At 43.8% G+C, this 16,729-nt stretch overlaps 1 protein-coding gene and 1 non-coding gene across 2 annotated transcripts in view; both read left to right on the top strand.

Annotated features, from left to right (window-relative positions):
• Positions 1-16,198, top strand: part of CFAP53 (cilia and flagella associated protein 53) — a 34,336-nt gene extending 18,138 nt beyond the window's left edge. Inside the window, exons 4-8 of the mRNA XM_056138217.1 lie at positions 1,216-1,519; positions 7,371-7,589; positions 8,735-8,951; positions 14,832-14,934; positions 15,896-16,198. Of these exons, the coding sequence (XP_055994192.1) occupies positions 1,216-1,519; positions 7,371-7,589; positions 8,735-8,951; positions 14,832-14,934; positions 15,896-16,121 (1,069 nt within the window). The 3' untranslated portion in view covers positions 16,122-16,198. The remainder of the gene's footprint in view (positions 1-1,215; positions 1,520-7,370; positions 7,590-8,734; positions 8,952-14,831; positions 14,935-15,895) is intronic.
• On the top strand, positions 12,479-12,585 carry LOC130045651 (U6 spliceosomal RNA). The gene has a single exon (XR_008795616.1). It is a non-coding gene; the product is annotated as a U6 spliceosomal RNA (small nuclear RNA).
• Positions 16,199-16,729: the final 531 nt, after the last annotated feature.

The raw sequence follows: 16,729 nt of genomic DNA, 5'->3' as shown, positions 1-16,729 counted from the left end.
AATTACATATGAATTCAATGAGAAACTTCTGGGGGAAAATGTGAAGTACTAAGAGTACAAGGGTGGCATCTAACGCTTAGTGAGAGAGCATTTCTCATGCATGGTGCCGTGAGACTGGGGCGGAAAGGCCACATAGGGCTGCATTTCCCCTTCAGTGTGTGACTTCCTGAATGGAGAGGGGACTTGAGGAGCTTCACCAAGATAGTCAGACTTTGCCCTCTTTCCTTGGAAGCGCACCCTGGTCTCTTCCTACCTTTATGCCCTGGAGATTTTTTCAGAGCCCCTTCTCTTTGCCCCATCCCCAGCCATGCTTAGGACTCACTCCTGGCTCTGTCCTCAGGATCGCTCCTGGTGGGAGTGACCTAGGAATGCCAGGGATCCAATCCGGTAAGAGCCTTACTTGCTGTACTCTGTCTCAGGCCCAGGCACTTTCCTTTTTGGTTTCCTTGATAGTATTGCTAAAAGCTACCATTACTCAACTCCTAGGAGCTAGTGGGTATTTATACCCATTGTCTCCGATCCTTACCAGAACCTTAGAAGACATTTGTTTAGTTTACAGATAAAGAAACAAGCTCCGATGGGTTATGATGATTTTGGGTTTTGGATTTTCGGGCTGCATCTTATGCTATTGAGGGCTTACTTTTGGCTCTGTGTGCAGGGAGGACTCTTGGCAGTGCTCAGGACACCATATGTGTTTGGTGCTGGGGATTGAACCTGGGTCAATTGTGTGCCAAGCAATTGCCTTAACCACTGTACTCTCTCTGGCCCCGTTAGGTTGAGCTAAGGTTATCCAGGAAATGCCACAGCTAAGACTCAGAGGCCAATCCAGCCTCACTCGAGAGCTTGAATGTTTGTGCCACCGTGGTACCTGCCTTCCTCCTGTCCCTTCATATATTCTCCCTGCTCATGTGGCCTATTTCCTGGTCTTTCCTTTTTTGCCACAATATAACGGTGGAGATCTGCTGTGCGTTCTCCTAAAAAAACGCTGGCGTCTTCCTTTAAAAAATTCTCTTGGGGGCTGGAGCCATAGCACAGCAGATACGGCGTTTGCTTTGCACGCAGCTGACCCGGGTTCGATTCCCAGCATCCCATATGGTCCCCTGAGCACCGCCAGGAGTAATTCCTGAGTGCAGAGCCAGGAGTAACCCCTGTGCATCGCCAGGTGTGACCCAAAAAAAAGCAATATATATATATATTAAAAAATTCTCTTTGCAGGGACAACTGTGAGGCTCTCCGCAATGCAGCGATGTTTACTCGTCAGCAGAAGGTGGCCGAGGAGCGGAAAGCTCAGGTAGCATTCAACGAGGAGCTGAGAAGGCAGAAGCTGGAGGAGGAGCAGATATTCTCCAGGCTCTGGGAGGAAGACCGGCTGGCCAAGGAAATGCGAAATAATGAGGAGATGCTGCGGCAGCAACAGCTGGTGGAGAACACCCGCCTGGGGCTGAATGCCCAGGTGACAGGCATCAGGGCACAGAGGATGGCGGCGCAGCGGTTGAAGGAAGAGGAGGCACTCCTCGTGGTGCGCCTTTTAAAACATTTCTCATGTGGTGATGGGCTCAGTGGGTAGAGTTCCGGGGGCAGGCCTGTCCTGGGCACACTCACACAGGCCACGATTGCATAGTCCTGAGATGTTCCCACAGCTCTGCTGTCCCGTTGGGGAGGGCAAGTCACTGCACTTTTAAGGGATGGAGAGATCAGACTGCAGGGAGGGTGTTTGCCTCGATTGCAGCCGACCAGGGTTTAATTCCCCAGCTTTCCAGAGGGTTCCCCCTGTACTACCAGGAGTAATTCCTGGTTACCCAGAGCAGGGAGTAACCCTGAGTAACCCCAAACCTCCCATCAAACAACAACAACAAAAGCTAAACAAAAAGTCATTTCACTGTCTGGTTTCTTCAACTGGAGAGGAGGCAGAAAATACACTGTGTGGGGATGAAGTGGGGTCATAGTTGGCAATGCTGCCGAGAGCTAGTGGCATCGAGCTCCACTGCTTTGATGTGTAAAGGGCCCTCTGTGTAAAGGGTCATCCAACAGCTTCAGTGACCCTGACCACCAGCTCGCTGCCCTTACCATGCAGGAAGCAGAGCTGTCACTGGACATGTGTGGAAGCTCTAGGAAAAGTGGCAGTTCCACATGATTATAAAGCTTTGAGAAACTGACACTTCAATGTCATTAAATTTAGGGGAAAGGCATCATTATCCTGGGAAATTCCAAACATTAAAATTAGACTATGAAAAAAAAATGAAAGAAAATGCCACAGATAGATGATCTGAAGCCTTCTCTGGGTTGAAGACTTTATTCTGAAGAGTTTGTAGTAGTCCAAATATTTTAGCTTCACTAAGAAATTCAAAGTAGTGAGTCCCAAACTGCTGTGTGCATATGAGCACACACACACAAACACACCCACACACACACACACACACACACACACATCCCTATTCTCAGGTGTGACATACCTTGTGGTCCATTTTGACTTAATATATTCTAATTTTTCCTTTGACTTTTTTTGGGGGGGTGTCAAACCTGGTGATGTTCAGGGGTTACTCTTGGCGGTGCTCTGGAGATCATATGTGATGCTAGGGATTGCACCCTGGTTGACCATGTGCAAGGCAAGTGCCGTACCTACTGTACTGTTGCTCCGACCCTTAGTCAATACTTCTTGACTTCAAATAGGTGAGTTTTTTTCTCTCTTTTTGTTTTTGTTTCAGGACTATGCTTTTATGTCTGTGCTAAGGGGCTACTCCTGCTCAGGGCTTGGGGTCCCATGTGGTGCCAGGGATCAAACCTAGACTTCCTGCATGCAAAGCATCCAAAGTGCTCCAGCCCATTGAGCTCTTGCTCCAGCTTCAAATATGTGAGGTTTTCTTAAACCAATTCTCTGAATTTCTGTGGATATAAACTTAGGTGTCCTATGATGTTATCCAGTTCTGACATTACTTATAGAGCCAGGTTTAAGGGCTCAGTCCCTCAAGACTGCCTGAGTGCATGCAAAATGTGCTTTGCATGTGGGTGGTCTGTGTCAGTCCCTGGCACTGCCTGACCTCCAAAGCACTGCCTAGAAAGACCCCCCCCCCAAGTATCTCTGGATGTGGCCCCTCAAAAAGCAAAACTATCCTATCCTACTTCCTATGTCAAACTTAGATTATTGAACTCCAGGTTCCGTAAACTTTTGTCTAATTTAACTAAAAAGTCAAAGGCTCTCATGACTTCCTCTTAGGTTGGTTGGATAGTTCACTAGAATTTGCTGATCTCAGGACATTGCATCGAATAAACTAAGTGTAGTTTATTGTAACTCGGAAACAGCCCAGTGGAAGAGATGCCTGGGGTGTGGCCGGAGGGGGCAGAGCTTCCTGTCCTCTCAGGGACTCCATGTTTATAGCACCTCAGTGTGCTCTCAGCTTGAAGCTCTCTGTACCTCTTCCTCTGACGCTTCTGCAGAGGTTTCACTGCTAGGCATGTTTAGTTGAATGACATTTCATTACCTTAGTCTGATGATTGAATCCAGACTCCAGCCACTTGCCCTTCTCTGGAAGCAGAGGGGGCGGAGCTTAAAGGCCCCCTGCAGGGTGGGTCTTTCTGGTGACTGGCAAGATTCTGAGTTCATCTGGGATCCCAGCCAGCAGTTATCTCAGTAGGGTAGCAAAGACTCTCTTACCACTTTGGACATTTCTTAGGAGGCATGTACCAGGAACTGGCAAAGAAGCACATATTTATTATTATTATTAGTATTATTATTATTATTTTATTATGCTGCACCCAGCTCTTTATTTCTTCCTCCCCTTTCAAAGTATTTTTCCATTTTGGGTGAAGGATGGGGTAGGAGAATAATTTTAGCCTCATGAGAAATTACAGATAAATAGTGGAGCATTTAAGCTCCCCGTGATGTATTCAATATGCCAAACACAGTAACAACAAAGTCTCCAATGGAGACTTACTGGGCCCGCTCAAGCAAATCAATGATCAACGGGAGGGCCTTTACTTTACTTTACCTTTATATAACCATAGATATCTATTTATCACATGTGTATATAGCTTAAAACCCAGAAAATTATATATGCATGACCAAGACTTAAACCTGAAAGCTTTGTAACTTTTCCCACAGTGATTCAATAAATAAATAAATTTAAAAAAAAAACAGAAAATTAGTTGTTTTAATAGTTTGAAGTTATCCTTTGGTCAACTAAAATATTTTTTGGATCAGTCACTTTTTGTATTTACTTTTTTAGGGAAAGGATATATTTCTATGAAATTTTAACACACAGATATAATCACTGTCAAAATCAAGATTCAGAGCTGTTCCATCACCCAAAGAATCTCTTTCCACTTATTTCTCTATTTATATCCTCCCTCAACCCTAGACCTGTTAGCCAGTGACATGAGCTTTATCACTATTATTTTGTCACTTCAGAAATGTTATCTAGGTTTGATCTCTAATGTTTTATTATCAACATTTTTAAATGCACAGAAGTGAGTCCGGTAGCCCCCTGAACCCATGTCCAGCAGTTACTGCATTCTGCTGTGCTCTTTTCCTCCACCTCACCTCCCCCAAACTCAGTGTATGTATATTTTTTTTCATTTTCCACTGAGGTACCATTATTTGTAATACTGTTAGTATCAACAGCTCAGGGATACAGCATTGCTACACCACACCCTCAGAGCACTAGCATCCCTCCATCATTGTCTCTTGGTTCTTCCTTCTCATCCCTACAACCTCCACTGGCAAACTCAGCTGTGAAGGTCAATTCTCAGGGTTTGTCATTATTGGCCTCAAAGTGTGAAGAGCCAGAAGTTTATCCCCTTATTCTATTTCTTTATGCTTCATATATGCATGAGATCATCAAATATTTGTCTTCCCTTTGACTTACTTTGCTCACCATGATAGCCTCAGATTCCATCCAAATTGCACTGCGCTGCAAGATTTCACTTTCTCTTATAGCTGGCCAGTACTCCACTGAGTATATACACAATTTTCTCTATTTATTTATTTGTCCTTGGACACTTGTTTTTCCCCTAGATTTCAGTTATTGTGAATGGTGCTATAGTGAACACTGGAGTGTAAATATACTGTTAAATTAGTGTTTTTGTACTCTTGGGGTAGATGCCAAGAAGTGAAATCACTGGGTCATATGATAACTTAATTCTTAATTTTTGATAAATCTTTACACTATTTTTCACCAAAGCAAAACCAGACAACATTTCCAGCGAAAGTTGATATGAGGGTTTTTTCCCCTACATCCTTTCCTGCACTGATTATTTTCTTTCTTTCTTTTTAAAAAATGTGTGAACCATTTCCCTGTCCTATCTCCTCTGTCTGAGTCTGGATTTTCTGGTTGTCTCATCTCCTGTAGTCTTTAAAATTTGGGATTTGGGCTAAAGAGAGTCCAGCTGGCATGGAATTTACTCTGCATGCAGCTGTCCTGGGTTCGATCCTTGAGCCCTGAGCCAGGAGTAAGCCCCTGAGCACTGCTATGAATTACTCAGAAACCAAAATCAAACAAACATTGGGGCTAGAGTGTATGCTTGCATGTAAGAGGCCTGAACTTGATCTCTGATCCCTTATGGTCCCCCAGTACCATCAGGAGTGACCCTGGGCACACAGCCTTGAGTAGCCCCTGAGCACTGTTGTATGTGTCCCCACCAGCATAAACCAAACAAAACATGTGGCCTGCTTGCTGTCCGACTGCCTTTCATGTTTGATGTATATTGCTTTATCTTGGACACGGCAAGGCATTTTCATTTTCATATATACTGTTTCCTCTGACCCACACAATTAAGTGTAGATTGGCATTAATGGAAAATTAATGAAAAATTCGAACATATAGCTCCCTCTCACAAACCAATAATCACAACTGTTGTGAGTCTCCATCAAATCAAGTCAAATGGAAAGTGTGTTCAAAGTGTGTTCCTTTCTTACTGTTGTGCCCTCTCCAGTCCTGCAAGGCAAGTGCTTCACCCTTCCAGGAGAGCTCACTGCCTCTAGGCGGAAAGCTAATGGTTCGGTTCATACCAGGCTTTCTCCACAGGTCCGAACGCGCTGGTGCCTCTCCTAAAACTCTTAGTTAGCTTATAATTTTTTAAAATATTTTTTATTGAATCATTCTGAGATTTAGCTTGTAATTAAGCCAGCCAGGAGGGTCAGAGAGATAAGAAAATGGAAGGATAATTTTAAAGAATTAGATGCTTAAAATTCAATTTTGTATTTTTAGCTGATATGCACATTTTCATTTTTTGACTCTTCTTGCTGATCGACCAAGTATCGGAACCAGGGATGTATCTTAGCTGTAGAGCATTTGCCTTGCATGCATGGGGCCCTGGATCCCGTCTCTAGTCAGTGAAACAAAGCAAAACAATACAATGGGACTGGAGAGAGAGAGCTCAATAGGCTAGAGCACTTGCTTTGCACAAAGACACATGAGGTCCCCAAGCACTGCCAGGAGTGGCCCACAAGCACAGAGCTCGGAGTAGTCCTTGAACACTGCTGGGTGTGATGCCCCTCCCCCAACCATGTCCACATCTAGATGAAGAGAAGAGTACACTCTGGGAGACAATGCAGTAGTATCCCCTTATCTCGGGGTCTGTTCACAATATCAGTGGGTGCCTGGAACCACAAATTCTGTCAGTCCCCTTCTCTACTCCCTTCTCCCATATAAACACATCTAGGAAAAAAGACAAATTTTTAATTATACACAGAACAACTAATATTTTAAAAGATATTAACCATTTTAATAGCTAAAATAGAAAAACTAAGTTATATGAGTGTGGTCTGTGTCTGCATGTCTCAAAATATCTTTGTATGTATGTATCATATGTGTATATAACATTTTTAGATGATGGTTGAATACTGTAGGTAATTTAAAACCTTGGAAAAATGAAATATTGGATAAGGGGCTGACTAATTATACCCCAAATGCTAAGAGCAGTGGTGGTATAAGCACTAGGATTTAATGGTAACTTATTTTTATGTTTCTGTATTTATTTATTTATTGTTTTTGGGTCACAACCAGGGGTGTTCAGGGGTTTCTCCTGACTCTGCTCAGGAATCACTCCTGGTGGGTTCAAGGGATCCTATGGGATGCCAGGAATCAAACCCAGGTTACTTGCTTTCCTTTAGGAAGGAAAGCATCCTACCCACTATACTATCTCTCCAACCCCTATTTCTGCATTTCTGATTTTATCATCTCACATATACACACACAACTGTTTTACAAAGGCTTATTGTTGCACCTCGCACTTGACAAGGTCAGTTTTAATTCTTAGAGCTACTGAATCCAGATATATGTGTGTTTCCAAGAAATCATTCATCCTCATCTCTAAAATGCATTGACTTGTTTCATCTAACGCCCTGTTGCCTTCCCTTCATTACTCTACTGTAGGAAGATGAGATTGCACGGGTCAAGCACGAGAACGAAGTGGAAAGGCTAAAGAAGCTGAAGGCAAAGCAGGAAACCAGGACCAACCTGAACAAGGCTCTCCAAGAGAAGATGGAGCGCATGCAGCAGGAGTTCAGGGAGCAGCAGGATTTGGACATGAAGCTCGTGCATGATGCCCTCCAGGACATAGAGGAAGAGACTCATCAAAAGCAGCAAAGAAAAGTAAGAGACTGAAGCACCTGTCACGTGGTGGGTCACAAGGAACCAGAACTCAACTGTCCTGCTCCAGATGTGGCTTGGAGCCGACAGTGGTCAGAGAGCAGGGAGCAAACTAGAAATCCCTGTACTCCAGAATCCAGATCTCCTAAGCTAAAGCTTTGCAGGGTCCAGAAAGTTATGTTTTAACAAGCTTCCCAGATGGTTTGATGAAGCTTAAGAACTCCTATTGTATAATGTGGCGATAGCATGTAACTGAGGCATGGGATCATGGGAAGTGGGGTGATTTAGTTTCCCCTTAGAGATTGGGAGGGAGGGGCTGGAGCCATGCATAGCATAGAGGGTAGGGCACTTACCTAGCATGCAGCTGACTCAGGTTTGATCCCCAGCACCCCATACATTCCCCCCAAGCGCTGAGCCAGGAGTAACCCCTGAACATCACCTGGTATGCCCCCAAACAAAACCAAAAATACCATTATGGTAGAATATTTAAAATGGGAGCCAGGGAGGTGGCTCATTGGTAGAACCATGAGCCTTGGCTGTGTGAGGTCCACTTCAATCCTCATCACCAGGTGACACTTTCAGGAAGATGAAAGGACAGTGCAGTGAGCTCCTGCTGGTGCCCATCACCAGTTCATTGATCACGACCACCCGCATCTGTGTGCGCCTGTCCATTCTCCACAGCTACCCCCTGAGTATTTTGAAGAAAGCTCTAGATGTACCTATAAATGTTTCAGAATGTGAACCTAAGAGCTTAGGACTGTAGCTCTGAAAGTGTGAAGTGAATGTTCAACAGCTGGTTTGTGCAACTAGTGCCAGTTGGCAGATATTTCCAGGTAGTTGGCCCACCTGCTGTCACTGGTCCTCAGAGTTAAAAAGTTGTTTAACTTTTAATGATTGCTCTGAAAAGTTGTTTTTGGGGCCAGAGTGGATAGGGCATTTGATGCACGTGGCCAACCTGACTTTGATTCCCAGCCTTCTATACAGTCCCTGGAGCATTGCCACGAGTAATTCTTGAGTGCAGTGACAGGAGTAAGACCTGAGCACTGCCAGGTGTGGCCCCCAAACAAAAAAAGTTTTTTTAACTCACCCTCAATATTGTTTTCACAACTTTTGATAATACAAAGTGATTATTTTTAAACGTCATATAGGAAGAGCTGAAAAGAGAACAGAAGCTATATAATCAGTATCTGGCAGAACGACGCGAGGAAGAAAGAGCTCATGAGAAAGAACTGGACAGAATTTTAGAAGAAGAGAAGAAAAAGAAGATGGCTGAGCAGGAGTCAGAGCTGAGACTTGAGAAAGAAGCAAGGAAAAAACTTATAGACGAGGTCATGTGTACAAGAAAACTTCAAGTTCAAGAGAAGTGTAAGGAAATGAATAATTTTACTGTGGTTTAACCTAATTCAATATAAGTGGCTGCCCAAATTTTTTATTTAAGTGGGCATCCTGTGAGACATACTGTGAGGGATGTGGAAAGGATGAAGGCAGGTTCCTTGCTTTGTAGGACTTACCTGATTGACCACATAAAGCACCAGCATGTGAGTTTTACTTCCCAGCAGATTCTGAGCATTCCCGAAGAAGCTTTCAAGGTTGAGAGCAGAGTATCCTCTGAACACTCTGTGTGACTTAGTGAGTGAGTGCATCTGGACTTCTCCTCCTTCCTTTAATCTGTCCATCTGTCCTTTCTTTTTTTTTATGTAGTCATTTACACATCAATTTTTTTTTATTAGTGAATCACTGTGATGTACAGTTACGTACTTACAAACTTTCGTGCTTGCGTTTCAGTCTTACAGTGATCAAATACCCATCCCTCCACCAGTGCTCATTCTCCACCACCAGTGATCCCAGTATCCCTCCCACCACCCCTACCCCACCCACCCCCACCCAACCCGCCTCTTCCCTTTTGTTCTCTCTTTTCTTTTGGGTGTTGTAATTCGCAATAGAGGCATTGAGTGGCCATTGTGTTCAATCTATAGTCTACATTCAGCACGCATCTCCCAACCCTAACGGGTCCTCCAAAAACACTTTACTTGGTGTTTCCTTCTCCATCTGAGCTGCCTTTCCTCCCAGCATTTGTGTCCCTCTATCCTTTCTTCAGAGATCTCCACACCTTTGTCAGTTTACCTGGGTAGTTTTCTTTGCCTTGCATGATTTGATTTTAATCTTGAGAAATCCTGGACATCCTTATGGAGGGCTCAGATGTTTCATTTTCTCTTTTCTTTTTCTTTTTTTCCTTTGAGTCACACCCAGTGCTGCACAGGACTTACTACTGGCTCTGCACTCAAGGACCATGCCTGATAGGACTTGAGGGACCATATGGATGCTGGGGATGGAATCCGGGTTGAGCACATGGAACGCTGCTGTACTGCCTGTTGTACCATCTGTCTAAGTCCAGATGTCTTATTTTCCAAATGGTCTTTACTGTGCCTTCACTCATAATAATGCCTCTTTCTGGGGCCCTCACTATTAAATGCTCACATTTCTTTTTTTTAATTTTTAAAATTTTTATTGAATATCGTATTCAATATGCCAAACACAGTAACACAATGGAGACGTTATTGGGTCCGCTCGAGCAAATTGACGAACAACAACAGGAGGACAGTGTGACAGTGTGATCCTTGAAATAGACCATTACAAAGCTGTTGATATTTGGATTTCAGTCATACAATGATCATACACCCATCCCTCCACCAGTGTACATTTCCCACCACCAATGTCCCTAGTTTCCCTCCCACAATCCCTCCAGCCTCCACTCCCCTCCCCCACCAGCCTGCCTCTATGGCAGGCGCTTTTCTTTTTTCTCTCTCTCTCCTTTGTGCATTATGATTTGCAATACTAAGAGGTCATCATGTTTCTTCAGGGAATTCAGTATTTTTTTGGGGAAGGTAAGGCTGGAGTAGCTTTTTTAACTGGGTGGCAGCTTTGGGGTGTGGATGTGACTGCAGAGACTTCTGGAAGTACAGGGAGGTGGGGGGAGGTAGCCCATCCTAATGCTGAGAAAATCTGGAGATTTCAGTCACAAAACCCACATACCCAGATTTTCATCAGTTTATATCTCAATGAGATCTGTCCTGGGGAATTTCTCGCATTTATCTCCACTTCAAATGGTGCCTGGATAGAAAGGGAAATCTTTGTTGAGTTAGATGAACTGCCACCTCAATAGTCAGTAGATGGACAGATTTACTATGGAATTTCACTTGTTGTCTTTGCAAGACAAAGTTTATCTTGGTCCCATTGACTCACTCTCCATTGCAGGGCTGGAGAGATAGCTCAATGGACTGAGCACATGTTTGCATGTTGGAGACCCAGGTTCGATCCCTAGCACCACAGGGTCCCTGAACACCTTTGTGAGCAATCCCCAAGCACAAAGCTGGGAGGAGCCCCTGAGCATTGCCAAGTGAGGAGAAATAAATAATAGTAGTCTTCCACTTCAAGGATTATAACAATTTAATCAAAGTTAAACAGTTAAAAATTGTTTAAACAAAGTTAAAAATTGTTAAGCCAGGGACCAGAGAGATAGGACAGTGGGTAAGGCACTTGTCTTGCAATACAGCTGCCTGGGCTCAATCCTCAGCACCACATGTTCCCCTGTGCACTACCAGGAGTCATCCCCGAGCACAAAGCCAGGAGTCATCCCTGAGCACCACTGGAATGTGGCCTCAAGAAAAAATATTTCTATACAGTAAAGTGAAATGTATTTTAGAACATAGTGAGAAAACATGGAAATTTTAAGAAATTGGGACTATTTGTAAACAAGGAGATTACATTGTAATCTCTTCAATGGCCAAGATCCAGAGACTATGAAACAAAGCTCCCAGAAGAGAGCGATGCAGTTTTTCCATGGCAGAGCCTGGCAAGCTACCTGTGGCGTATTCAATATGACAAAAACAGTAACAATAACGGGCCTCATTCCCCTGACCCTTGAAAGAGCCTCCAATATGGCCATTGGGAAAGAGGAGTTAGGAGAGGCTGCTAAAATCTCAGGTCTGGGACGAATGGAGATGCTGCTGGTGCCCACTCCAGCAAATCAATGAACAATGGGATGACAGTGCTACAGTGCAGTGGAAACAGAATAAGCCACCTCCCAGGAATAGCTACTACTCACTACATCAGGTAGTTCCTTCCAATAATTTTCCTCATAAATTTAGGATCCTGTGGTACACGTTGTTTTACAGCCTGTATTTTACACAAGTGATAAACATTCTTTCAGACCATTCTTTTTGTCATCAGATGTTTTAATGACTTCCTCTAAATCCATTCTGAAAGTAAACTTAATTTTAGCGAAGCATAAAGTAATGGACCTTTATATTGCTTTTAATCTTTTTAACTTTTATTTTAGCATCCAGGTTACTATCTCTGAACACTGACTCTCTTTTTAGATTGTTTGAAATAAATTCCCGTAAGTGGGTTTTGGGACCCACTTATATTTCCAGATGTAGAAAAGAACATGTCGCTGTCAATGGGAGAACAGTGACAGTGATATTGCCATGTGTATTTATTCTTTTCTGAGCTTTGTTTTCTTTGTCTTTTGTTTTATTGGGATGTTTAACTTTTACTTGTTGGGGCCAGAGAGACAGTATAGAGCTTAAGGCACTAGTAGTTTTGTGGTGTCAGTGGCTACAGTAGTTACTGGCTACTGGTTTAAGTCCCAGTCTGCATATGGCCCCCTGAGCACTGCCAAGTGTATCCCCCACAAAAAAAGGAAGGGAGGAAATGGAAAATTATACGGCAGATAGGGCATTTGCCTTGCACACAGCTGACCCAGATTTAATCCCTGGCATCCCATATAGTCCCCTGAGCCCACCAGGAGTAATCACTGAGCACAGAGCCAGGAATAAGCCCGGAGCACAGCCAGGTGTGGGCCCCAAACAAACAAACAAAAACAGAAATCAATGCTTGCTTCGGCAGCACATATACTAAAATTGGAACGATACAGAGAAGATTAGCATGGCCCCTGCGCAAGGATGACACGCAAATTCATGAAGCGTTCCATATTAAAAAAAAAAAAACAGAAATCAAAAATAAGAGAAGGGAGGAAAAGTCTCTTTTATGAATTTAAAAGAGTCTGTATATATTATCTTTATATTTGTTTTATTTACTGGTTTTGGCATATCGAATACGCCACGGATAGCTTGCCAGGCTCTGCTGTGCGGGCATCTTCCAGAAGGGCAATGGAGAAGATTATCCATGACTTCTACTCAGATCTCTTTGATAGCCATGTCCACCTGCCCACATACCAAATTCCGCAGGATGGATATGTCATTCCCAACATTCTCCCTTCAGAAATCCAACATGCCATTTCGTTGGTAAAGAAACCAACAGCACCTGGCCCAGACAAGGTCAGACCTGAACACCTGAAGAACCTGCCGTCAGTACTCATCAATACACTGGCTCGCCTCTTCACGCACTACCTGTCTGAATGCAAGGTTCTGTCCCAATGGAAAACCAGCAGGACTGTATTACTGTACAAAAAGAGAGACATCCACAACATTGGCAACTATCGCCTGATCTGCCTGTTGTCTGTCATCTACAAGCTGTTCATTCAAGTCATCCTGAAAAGGATTGGCAGAATACTAGATGAAGGACAACCATGTGAGCAAGCCGGGTTCTGCAAAGGATTCTGCACGATCAACCATATCCACACGATAACCAAGCTCACTGAGGTTTCTCGGGAGTTCAAGATGCCGTTCTGTCTAATGTTCATTGATTTAAAGAAGGCCTTTGATTCTGTTGAGACAGAAGCAGTCATCGAAGCCCTCGCCAATCAGGGCATTCATACTCAATACATCAGGATCCTCCGTGAGCTATACTACGGATTCACTACCAGGATCTCACCATTCTAGAAAGAAGTGATCATCGATGTCAAGAGAGGGGTTCGGCAGGGTGATACCATTTCACCGAAACTCTTCAGTGCCACCCTCGAGAACATCATGCGACGACTGGAATGGGTAGGAATGAGAATAAAGATAGACGGTCGGCAACTACACCACCTCCGCTTTGCTGATAACATCGTTCTAATAACACCAAACATTAGTCAAGCCGCACAAATGCTGGTCGACTTCGACCGTGAGTGTGTAAAGGTCGGACTACAGCTGAATCTCACGAAGACAATGTTTATGAGAAACAGTCTCGTTCCTGACGTTCCATTTGCTCTCAATGGAATGACCATCTCCGAATGCAACAGTTATGTGTTCCTAGGTTGAGAAGTCAACATGACAAATGACCTGGCACCTGAGTTGCTCAGGAGGAAGAGAGCAGCTTGGCACACCTTCAAGAGCGTCAAAGAAATAGCTAAAAGGATAAAGAACCTCCAGCTCCGGGCACATGTCTTCGATTCCACTGTTCTTCCTGGAATAACAGGAACATACGCCTCAGAGACCTGGGCCCTAAGCAAACAGGATGAGAACGCTATTTGGGTCTCCCAAAGAGGAATAGAAAGAGATATGCTTGGAGTATCATGTTTCACTCAAATGAGAGAAAGAATCCAGAGTTCCGACCTCTGTAGAAGATCAAGGATCAGGGACAGTGTCTCGTTTGCCAAGGCATTGAAAATCAGATGGGCTGGATACGTAATGAGATTTGGAGACGACCACTGGACTAGAGCCATTACCTACTGGATTCCACAGGACGTCAAGAGACCGCGTGGCCACCCACCTACAAGATGGTCAGACTTCTTCGTCAAGGCCCTGAACGATCGGTTTGAGGCTCTTCTAGAACAAACAGACGCCATTGGGCTACACTAGCACGCAACAGGGACGAATGAAGACATTACTGGCGTCTGCTCGAGCAAATCGATGATTAACGGGAAGTCAAGTGATCAAGTGATATTTGTTTTATAATAAACTTGTTTGTGTTATAATAAACTTTTTTGTATAGCTGGTGATAGAAGTGAGAAGTGTTTTAACATTTCGTAAAAAAATTGTTTAGATTATAATACATGAATATAAACCCTATATTTATCTTGCCTTGGATCGTGGCCAGCCTGGGTCCACATATGGTCCCCAAGCACAGCCAGGAATGATCCCTGAGTGCAAGGTCAGGAGTAATCCCTGAGCAGCATAGCCCAGTATGCCCCAAAGACCAAAAATGAAACAAAAATCCCAGCCCCAAAAAAATCTAGTCCAGTGACTCTAACCTCTACCTAGAGAGAAAATGGTAGTGATATCCAGAAAGATGCTAGCAAGTATTCAAGTATTCTCTGGGAAAAAAAAATTATTCAGCCAAAATTACCTTTGTCTGTCTTAGTGCAACGAAAAGCAAGAGAACAGGAAGAACTTGCTTTGGAGCAGGAACGCATAAATGAAGGTCTTAAAGTACTCAACCGTGAAGAGAGGGAGAACTTTGCAAGGTATGGGTTTCTTTCTTTCTTTTTGTGGTGGCAGGGGAGGGGCACACCTGGAGGTGCTCAGGGATCACTCTTGGGCTCAGAGGACCAGGTAGAATGCCGAGGATGGAACCCAGGTCAGCTGCATGCAAAGCAAGCACCCTGCCCACTGTACTATCTCTCTAGCCCCTGATTTTATTTCTTTACCTTAAAAAGGGCAGACTTTGACATAAATAGAATACAGTTCAGTGGGCCATAATATGTGCATGATTTACATTATTTTGTAGCATTATTATAATTGTCTTAGGACTTCAAAGAAGTTTGCAGAATTTCTTGTAAAATCAGTACAACTGTGTTAGTAAAATGAAATTCTACTCTTGCTGGAGAAAGAGCTCAGTGAACTGAGAGAAGATTTTGCATGAGGAGACCCAGGTTTGCTGCACGTGACTCCTTGAACACATCCAGGAGTGACCCCTGAGCACAGAGCTGGGAGTAGTCTCTGACCACCACCAGATGTGGTGGTCAGTTCAAATAGAACACAAATTTTTATTGCTGGAGCTCGGGACTTAACTGCTCAGTCACCATCAGAGCCTGCATGGCTCACGGCCCTTAGGCCAAGAGCAGAGCAGAAAATACACAGAACAGCCTATTTCCAGTTTTCAGTAGACTTGGGGTCACGCCTTCCACAGAGGGAATCAGGAGAAGCCAAAGGATTCTCCCCACTTGGCAGTGAATAGTAATTAGTAGGGGAGAAGCACGGTCTCATTAAAATCAATATTTGTTCTAAAATTATCTTAATTACTATTGTAGAACACATACATAATTGAAATGTTCAATGTGTCTCTTCCCCCACTCACCCCAATTTTAATGGATTTTAATGGGAATTTTAATTTGACTTCACAAACTAAATTTTAATTGTCATGCCCTAAATAAGCCCAAACAGCACTTTTTATAATTTTATGCTTTGTCACTTCCAATGTTTCAGACGTTGCCGCCTGATCCAAGAGTATAGGAAGCAACTGCAGATGCAAATAAGCTACCAGCAGCAAGCCCAGGAAGCGAAGAAGGAAGAGGAACGCAGGGAGTTTGAAGCAGGATTGGCAGAACAGAAGATTTTCACGGACAAGCTCACAGCGCTGCTGAATATCGAACAGTTGCCCAAGTCCGTTCATCCCATGAGGAGGGAGCGCCTGAAGAACCACCCATACTAGCTTTATAAACATCAGAGTGTTTCTGTTGTTTTTTAATTACTACTGCTTGTATGTTTGCATTTTTCTCTGCGCACAGGCAGGGGCACAACCATTGGTGCTCATGGGCTATTTCTGGCTCTGTGATCATGAGTGGCCCTGGCAGAGCTCAGGGGACCATATGCAATGCCAGGGATCAAACCAGGGTCAGCGGAAGTGACTGCATGCAAGATGGGTACCTGAAACATTTCTCCAGTCTCTGCTAGTATGTTCTTTCATTTTTTAGGGTTTTTTTTTTTTTTGACCACATCTGGTGGTGCTCAGGGTTCATTCCTGGAATGTGTGCTCAGGAGTGACTCCTGGTTGTGCTTGGGGGAACAAATGTGGTGCAGGGATGTGATCCAGGATTGGGGGGATGTAAGGCAAGATTCCTTTCTCTCTCTTCAGAGTTCTTTTCTTTTACTTTCCCTCTTCTTATGTAGGGCAGAGTAATGCTTTATTTCCCCATAGCCTTTCATCCACCACTCTGTCTTTCTCATGATATTGACTGCTCTCCATTTTCAGTCTAACTCTTGAAAGAGTTGTGATTTGGATATGTTTGGTTTTTTCAATGACTGAAACAAAACAGATCT

This window comes from Sorex fumeus, unplaced genomic scaffold (assembly GCF_029834395.1).
Source record: "Sorex fumeus unplaced genomic scaffold, SorFum_2.1 ptg000128l, whole genome shotgun sequence".
NCBI classification, from domain to species: domain Eukaryota; kingdom Metazoa; phylum Chordata; class Mammalia; order Eulipotyphla; family Soricidae; genus Sorex; species Sorex fumeus.
Note: the sequence above shows the minus strand (reverse complement) of the source record. Positions and strands in the feature narration are given on the sequence as shown.